This window comes from Myotis yumanensis, unplaced genomic scaffold, assembly GCF_028538775.1.
Source record: "Myotis yumanensis isolate MYYU_CA2020_CCGP unplaced genomic scaffold, mMyoYum1.0.hap1 SCAF_19, whole genome shotgun sequence".
In the NCBI taxonomy this organism is placed as follows: Eukaryota; Metazoa; Chordata; class Mammalia; order Chiroptera; family Vespertilionidae; genus Myotis; species Myotis yumanensis.
Window position 1 is genome coordinate 13978379 of NW_027223770.1, and position 9200 is coordinate 13987578.

The 9200-nt window shown below is 43.2% G+C and overlaps 1 protein-coding gene across 1 annotated transcript; it reads right to left on the bottom strand.

Moving 5' to 3' along the window:
* Positions 1 to 2593: 2593 nt before the first annotated feature.
* Positions 2594 to 6101, bottom strand: LOC138998095 (olfactory receptor 8B12-like). The gene is made up of 2 exons (XM_070400155.1): positions 6086 to 6101; positions 2594 to 3531 (listed from the first exon to the last, which is right to left on the bottom strand). The coding sequence occupies exons 1-2, from the start codon at positions 6099 to 6101 to the stop codon at positions 2594 to 2596; spliced, it is 954 nt and encodes a 317-aa protein (XP_070256256.1).
* Positions 6102 to 9200: the final 3099 nt, after the last annotated feature.

Below are 9200 nucleotides of genomic sequence, written 5' to 3' on the forward strand. Positions count from 1 at the left end.
TGCATGTCACTAAGCCCTTTGAAGATCTCCAGGCCTCTGCTTACCTGTTAACTGCCCATTGGCATACCCTTTGGCTACCGTTCCCATGTAATCTTTGTCCTTCTACCCAATATAAGCAGCTGGCTTATGGTGGGTGCAGAGCAGATTTCTGTGGATGACCTGCTGCTCTCCCATGCTGCCGGCAATATTGGAATAAACGCTCATATATGATTCAACCCTGTCTCAGCTTAATTGGCTCAAGTAGTGACAGACAGCACAGATCCATTTATTGTCCAGTTACAAAAGCTTTATTAATAATAGGCAAAAAATTATTTAACAGGTTAAATAATTGTATATTCATATAATGGATACTACACAGCAATATAAAATAATAAATCTATCCATTCCTATATACTACTATATAGACGAATAACACAGGCTTTAGTTTCCCTAAATTCAGGGGCCTATTCAATCTCATTTCAATCCTCCCTTTATATGCTTATTCTTTTGTTTTTGGCAACATTAAGCAAAATCAAAGGGCAAAATTAAACAGTTAATAAAACGTCCTCTATTTCCCAACAGAAGTGAATATTCTTAAGGAAAAGGCCATCAGTCAAAATATTTCCCAGCACTTCATTTGCCATTGCTTCTTAAAGGAACTTTTACCAATAATTGTCGAGTTTAGACAAAAATTATTCTCTAAATAATTCTCTAAAAATAATGATTTTTAAAAAAATATAAAGCTCCATTTTATATTACTTAATATGGCAGATTTATGAACTTATCATGAGGTCACCATCTCCTACCCATATGCAATTATTACAATATCAAGGCTTCTGCAATCCCTGAAAATTCTATAGCAATTGCCTCTCCTAAGAAGCAACAGCTTGGTGCTGTCCTGATAAGTAAATCTGTACCCACAGCCACCTAGGGCTCTGTGACATCCTCCAGACCTGTGTCACACATTGAAACAGAGTGCAAGCCACATATATTATTCTGAACTCTCCAATACAGCGGTTCTCAACCTGTGGGTCGCGACCCCTTTGGGGGTTGAGCGACCATTTCACAGGGGTCGCCTAAGACCATCGGAAGACACATATATAATTACATATTGTTTTTGTGATGAATCACTATGCTTTAATTATGTTCAATTTGTAACAATGAAATTGGGGGTCACCACAACATGAGGAACTGTATTAAAGGGTCGTGGCATTAGGAAGCTTGAGAACCACTGCTCTAGTAGATACCTTAAAAAAGAAACAGATAAATTCATTTTAATGAAATATTTTATTTTATTTATTTATTTTTTAATATTTTATTGATTTTTTACAGAGAGGAAGGGAGAGAGATAGAGAGTCAGAAACGTCGATGAGAGAGAAACATCGATCAGCTGCCTCCTGCACACCCCCTACTGGGGACGTGCCCACAACCCAGGTACATGCCCTTGACCAGAATCGAACCCGGGACCCCTCAGTCCGCAGGCCGACGCTCCATCCACTGAGCCAAACGGTTCTGGCTGAAATATTTTATTTAACATAATACTAGTATATCCAAAATGTTATCATTTCAACATGTAATCAAGTAAAAAGTGTCAATGAGATGTTTTATATTAATTTTCATATTCTTCCAAGATTCAGTGTGTATATTACACCTACTCTGCACACCTACAGTCTGTCTCAATTTGGATGACCACATTTCAAGTGCTCAATACCATCATGACCGTGACTACCATATTAGATATTGCAGTTCCCAATTGTCTTGGACCACAACCAAGATAACCCTAGAAATGATACTCTAAACTTTGTCTCATCCTTGATATGACACCTCTACCAAGCATCTTTATACCCCATAAAACTCAATTTCTCTTCCCTAGAAGTCCTAACTCACCTATGTCCCTACTACTCCACCCACCAATCCAGTGGTCGCCATACTTGCCTGTGAAACCTAACATACTTCCCACTTCCGCACTACGAAATTCATCAGACACTGACCTTGTCATTTTGCCAAGACTAACTCAACAAAAGTTTTCACTTTTGTTTTTCAGTGCCAGCTCTGCCACCAGAAAGCTTTATATTCCCGGACAACCTACAAATACTTCTGCCTCTCCAAAATTTGATGTATTATATAAAATTCTAGACTAAGTGATTCTGAAGGCCCATTCAATACTGGGTACTCTGTAATCGCAGAAACTATTTCATAAAATAAAGAAGGAAGATTTAGGGGATGAGAATGAGAGAGAATAAACCCATTTGGGACAGTTAAAATTTTCTTTATATATAGAATAGAAAAGCATGAAGCTTGAATTCCTTATCAAAAATTAAAATAGTAGGCCTGACTGGTTTGGCTCAGTGGATAGAGCGTTGACCTGTGGACTGAAGTGTCCCAGGTTTGATTCTGGTCAGGGGCATGTGCCTTGGTTGGGGGCACATCCCCAGTCAGCGGGGGGGGGGTGGGGGGGGGGGAGTGCAGGAGGCAGCTGATCGATGTTTCTCTCTCATAGATATTTCTGACTCTCTATCCCTCTCCCTTCCTATCTGTAAAAAATCAATAAAATATATTAAAAAATAAGTAAATAATAAAAATAGTAATACTAACACTCTAAATTAAAAATTCTTCATCCATTGTGTTTCCTTTTCCAAAAGAAAGTAATTCTGTCCAAGGATTTCTTCAGGGCTAATTTGACATCCTTATTCCTCAGGCTGTAGATTAAGGGGTTCAACATGGGCACCACAATGGTGTAGAACAGAGAAGACACTTTCCCCTGGTCCAGGGGTAAAACAGAAGGTGGTTTGAGATACATGAAAGCTCCTGAACCAAAGAAAAGAGAAACTGCAATTATGTGGGAGCTGCAGGTACTGAAGGCCTTGGACCTGCCTTCAATGGAGCTAATGTGGAAAATGCTGGAAAGAATGAAACCGTAAGAGATAAAAATGGTAGCAATAGGCAGCCCAATGCCAATGGCCACAACAACAAAGACCACCAGCAAATTTATGTAAGAGCTATTGCAGGCCAGCTCGAGGAAAGGAATGATGTCACACATATAGTGATTGACAAGGTTGTCAGCACAAAAGGTCAGAAACATTATATTTCCTGTATGAGCGAAAGCCCCCCAAATCCCCATCCCATAGACACCCAGCAAAAGAGATAAACACACCTGTGGAGACATGGTGACCGTGTACAACAGTGGCTTGCAGATGGCAACATAGCGGTCATATGCCATGGCTGACAGGATGAAGGATTCGGAAAACACAAAGAAACAGAAGAAAAAGAACTGAGTCATACATCCTGCATAGGAGATGACGTTCTTCTTGGAGACAAAACTCGTCAGCATTTTGGGGATGATGGTAGTCGAGAAACTCAAATCTATGAAGGACAAGTTGAAGAGGAAAAAATACATGGGAATGTGAAGGTGAGAGTTCAGCCCAATCAACGTGATCATGCCCAGGTTCCCCACCACAGTGACCATGTAAAAACCGAGAAACAGGAAGAAGAGGGGGAGCCTGAGTCCTGGCTGGTCTGTCAAGCCTGAGAGGATAAACTCTGTCACCAAGTGTCAGGGCCAGCCTGACAGGGTTGAGCCGGGCTGAGGCAGGGAGGTGGGAATTGAGAAAAAAAAGAAAGACAGGAAAGCGGGATCGGGAGGACCCCAGTTCTCTTGATGAACTGAAGCAACTTTATTAGCCACACAATACTATTTATACATAACACACTGAATAGGAGGTCTATCAAGAGGAATGTATTCTTTGTTCCTCTTAATCTCTAAGGGAAGGACACAGCAGAAGGACAAGTTCTCAGTACAGCATATCTCAGTAAACAGTTACAGACTTCTTAGTAAGCTATGAAAGGCTGTTCTCATTCTACAAATGTTGCTCTTATTCTACTGATAAACGCCATCCAAACAAGTCTGGGAAAACTGTGTGGGTGAGAGTCCCAGCCTTGCTAGCCCCTACAGGTGCAAGGACCTTGCCAGCTTACATCTGGCCCCCAACAACCAAGGAGGCGTTATATGTAGCCATTCTCCTCCGGGAGGGCCTGGGAGGGAAAAGGAAAAGAATTGCTTAGAGAAAGAAAGGGGAGGAAACCCAATCTTGAGAACAGCATTCGAACACAGGTTTTGAACTTGAAAGAAGATGGTATTTTCTTGTACCTGCATCTCTGTCTTTAGGGTCCCAAAGTGGCTTGAACCATTCCAGTAACTGAGGGTGAGATTTGCCTCCCAGGTAAGGGTGAATCCAACTGAGGAGAAGTCCACAAAGCCCTGCTGGGGTGACCCTGCAGCCTGCCCTCTTCTGGCACTTCCTTCCCTCTAAAGCCCGCACTCAGGTTCTGTAAAGACCTTCTCTCGGGTGCTCTTGAGAGGCTGAGCCCAGTTGGCCCTGCCTAGACCGTCCACCTTCTGTCAGTGCTCATCAGAACAGGAAGATGAGGTCTTGTTGCCTGGTCTTTAGCTGGGATGGCTGTGGAGGCTGTGGAATACTGTGTGAAAATAATCCTGGAGTAGAACGGTAAAGTGACTAGTTCAACCTAAGGAACGTTGACCCCAGCGCTAACTATGCCAGTGGCACTGTTTCAATGCTCTCGGGCGCTCTGATTAAACCCCTTTAACCGATGAGGACACTGGGCATACCAGTAAGTTCCTTGCACAAGTTCCAGTCCCTCTAAGTGGCAGCTGAGGGGAACCCAGGCAAGTCTGGCTCCCGGGGTTGGAGGTTAACCTCTCTGCTCCAGGACCGATCAGGCCAGGCAGGCACTCCCCTCCTTCTGCCTGGAGTCACTGTGCTGCACTGCGCCGGCTCCCACCCATCTCTCTCCTGGAGACTCAGATGGCCACCCCCCGGTGGAAAGGAGGTGACAACTCAGATCCCAGGCCCCTCTGCTTCTGCTTCTCTCCTTTAGAAATGAAAACCTCCAGGTGGCTTTGGTTCTCCTGTGATCCCGGCCTGGTTTTGACCTTAGCCTCCTGTCCAGCTTCTGGCGGTGAGACAGCACCTTGGATAACGCCGATGGGTAAGTGGGGACTGAGGAGTTTTATTCTGGAGCAGAGTCCGCAGTGACCTAGTTACAGAGGCTCCCTCAGGATCACTGCTCCCTAAGGAAGAAGAAGTGTTTTTTAGGCCCTTGGTAATGCTTGATGGGGCTTTTAATGGCCTAACCTGTCATTCAGGTTACATCTTTCCAAGTACAATTAAGAGCAAAGCTCTGTGGTAAAAATAAGGCTTGTGCTTGTATTGAGCACTTATCTGGTACTGTATACTGTGTATTTGATCTGGCACCCTCATCCAAACAACCCAAAGCAACACATAAATAATTTTACTGTGTTTATTCCTCACAACAACCATGTAGGTTAGACCTATCAATCTCCAGTTTAAAAGTGAGGAGCACACAATAGCTTGTAGGTTCCAGAACCTTGAGTCAAATTCTGGTCTGTCCAACTCTAAACTGTATGGGGGCCAAGGATCTTGCAGGGTTTCTTAAGCAAACACAGGCATTTGATGTATGTTACTGACAGCACCCAATTTTGTCTCCAGGCAACAGTTCTGGCTACTGTGACCCACACACATTGTCAAATTGTCTAAGAAGGAATTTCACTTATATAGGGACTAACACAGTTTAGTGGGGCAACTTGCAGTCTACACCCCTTACCAGGGTTGTTTTTTTTTTACATATTCAGGATGAAAGATTTAAAAAAATATATACGTATTTATTGAATGTAGAGAGAGAGGAAGGGAGAGGGAGAGAGAGAGAGAAACACTGATGAGAGAAACATCAATCAACTGCCTCTTGCACACCCCCTGCTGGGGATCGAGCCTGTAACGGGGCATGTGCCCCGATGGGAATGGAACTGGTGACCTCTTGGTGCATGGGTCAACGCTCAACCACAGAGCCACACTGGCCGGGCAAGGATGCAAGATTTTATAGCCAGTGGATTATATAGGTTTCATCCTATGTTCATGGCAGCAGTTCTTTTGGGGAAGATAGGAAATCAAACCACAAAGGCAGAATCCATCTTCCTCCAGGCAAGTCCAACCAAAACCACTGCACACAGGCCTGTGTGTGTTTCTAAGGATGTGCAGGTGTAGCAGCGAGGACTTGCTCACCCCCAGATAAGACTCAGCAATCATGGTGCCTCATCTGCCTATTTACTCTGCTTTCACTGAGAACTGTCCACTACCCACAGTAACTCTGATGGATCCCAAACCCTGTTGTCGATCCCACTGAACAAAAAGGAGGAAAATAATTCATCAAAATGATATTAAAATAAGCTCTTCTTGAGATCCAAGTGCAAAGACAAAATTGGGGGTTCTCTGAAAGCTCTAGGGGGATTTTGCAACATCAGAGACAGTTTCCATGGCAACCTCATTTCCAGATGCATCTTTAGCAGGGCTTCTCTAAAGCCATGTTACCTGATGACTTGTTTTAACACAGAATAGAAACAGCTATTTTGTCTCTCTGTTTGTGCAGTACTGTCGCCTTTCCAAAACCTGAATCCGTGGAAAATGGCTTCCTTCTTTATTTCTAACGTGAACTATATACTATACAGGGAACATCATGGGGCATGTGGAGATTTACATATAATGAAAGTCTGTATATATGTCTCATATCTGTGCATGAGGTCTTAGCCTTCTGGTAGGTAATCAAAGTTGCATGAATATGGTACTAAACCCATCCCTACATACAGGATTCCCAGCTTCAAGAAGAAACAGAGACCTGGCCAGAGAGAAGAGACAACAGCTGAGACACTTTAATGTCAAACAGCTTCGATGAGCTCCTGATTTTGTTCACTTCCATGTCTTGTTATCTCCTGTTGATGACTTCTAAATTTGTATTTAGATCCACATCTGAACCCCCAACAGTCAACTAAAATTCTACACATTAAAAAATTATATCACTACCTTTCTTTAAAAACATTCCCTTCCTATATTCTCTACCTTAATAAACGATACAATTTCCCACTGCTCAGTCACAGTAATAAAGTCAAACTGATTCTAACTAAAGGAGTTAGGCCATTTCCCTGAAAAAAATCAGTTCCAGAAAGCGAATTCACCAACAGGCGATTTTAAACTGGTCAATTTACAAGTTGTTTATAGATATGTATTTATTGCCATTTTATTATTCATATATTTCATCTTTTTTCCCTTCTCCTTTTTAAAGAAGAGCCGTTAACATTTCTTGTAATACTAGTTTGGTGGTGATAAACTCCTTTAGCATTTTCTTGTCTGGGAAGCTCTTTATCTATCTTTTGAATCTAAATGGTAGTTTTGCTGGGTAGAATAATCTTGGTTGTATTACTGGAGTAAATGGGGTCACAGGAAATGAATTTCAGGGACACACATATAAGAGGATTTTAAGGGCAAGTGGTAAGATTTATTAGAGTGAAACAAAGGAAAGGCTTAGGATAGAAGAGGCAAGAAGATCACAGTAGTGGGAGAGTGCCCAGACTGGCTGCCTAGACTCAGGGAAGGAAATTATAGAGGCAAAAAGGAGAGTCCTTAAAGCCCACTGCTTCCCTAGTTGTAAGTTTCATGGGGACCCTTTGAGTTTAGGAGAAAAGAAAACACAACTATGGTCCAAGAGAAGGAAGGGTGCCCAGAGCACAGATGTCCCCGCCAAGGCTGCCACGCTTGACAAGGCACTTCCTGGCACTCAGCTGGTAGGCTGTGTTGACTACCACCAGGCACACCATGCCCAGTGCCTCATCCACGAGCAACTCGTTCAACTCAGTCTTGTTGTGTAAGAAGTCCAGCTTCTAGGGATGCAATTCTGCACCTGTTGCCCACCAGGACCAGAAGGGCCAGTGCCCAGAGTTGCTATGCCATTACCCTGGCATCCAAGGCTTCAGCAGCCCAGCTCAGTTTCTGCTTCCAGCTGTTCTCTGGCCTGTGTGGCTGCCAAAAAGAGACTGGGGCCTTTGTTAAGCTTCCTTCTATTTCCCTGGGCCTGGGAGAGGAGGGTAGGCTTTCTTTCAAGCCATCCAATCTCTTTCCCAGATTTTCCCAGGTTTCTCTCATCCCCTTTATGGTGGCCATTTTGGCTTCTACTGCACATGCACCAGTGAAAAGACTTCCCCTGCACTACCTCCCCCCCCCCCCCCCCGCCCCCGCCACCTGCCACTTAGTGGGTACACTCGCCGGGGAGATTGTAAAGCTTAATCAGGCTTTTGATTGGTTCGCTCCTCCCTTTCGGTGAATAGCCAACTAACTGCCTACTATAACATTCATAAGTCCTTGCTTTTATCACTTTGAATATTTTGTGCCAATCCCTTCTGGCCTGAAATGTTTCTGCTGAGAAATCAGCTGACAGTCTTATGGGAGCTCTTTTCTATGTAACTAACTGCTTTTCTCTTGTTGCTTTTAAGATTCTCTCTTTGTCTTTGAATAACAGAGTGACATTAATTGATTCGCCCAACAAATACTAATTGAGAAACTCTGTTTGGCACTGCTTTAGGGACTGCACTACACAACAAAGTTCCCTGCCTTTGTTGAGCTTTTACTCTAGTAGGGGGAAGACAAACAATTAATAACATAAGTAACTTATGTAATATTTTAGAAAGTAATAGGAGCTATAAAAAACCAAGAAAGAAGTGTGGGTTGTGAGTTGTATGTTTAAATAGGATGGTAAATTAGGCAATTTAAGGAAAGTCTTGAGAGACTATGGTCAGAGCTGTGCTGTTAACATCAACTACTCTAACGGACTCACAAGTGAACATATCACTCCTCCCAGGCCATGCATTACTGTCCTGGGCCTCAGTGAGTGGCTTCACCATAAGTACTGGCTCTACTGGAAGGAATTTGGTAGTAGTGACAAGTTAGGGGAAGCAAAGGACCTGTCTGAGCTTTCTGAGAAACTCAGAAGTCACACAATGAAGGTCACCACCCACACACATTTCTGGTCTTCAAATAGCCAGCACCAGCTGTTCTAAATTCCCTTAATTTCCAAATGAGCTCTCAGGACGGGATCTGATAAACGCCTTTGTACAGGGACTGAGCTGCTGTGTAGCTACCTTTAATCCCAATATATTTATGCAGAATTTATGATGTTTTTGGCCAAAGGCCGGAGGGATCTCTACTTGGAGAAACTCAAGCTTCAGTGAACAAGTGATTAAGCTATGTTTTTGATCAGGGCATCTCATGAGAAGTTTATGGAATCATACCCAAATGCAGGAACCCAGCTTCTTGTCAAGTCCAACTACCATCACTATACCTATCACTGTGCATATGTGT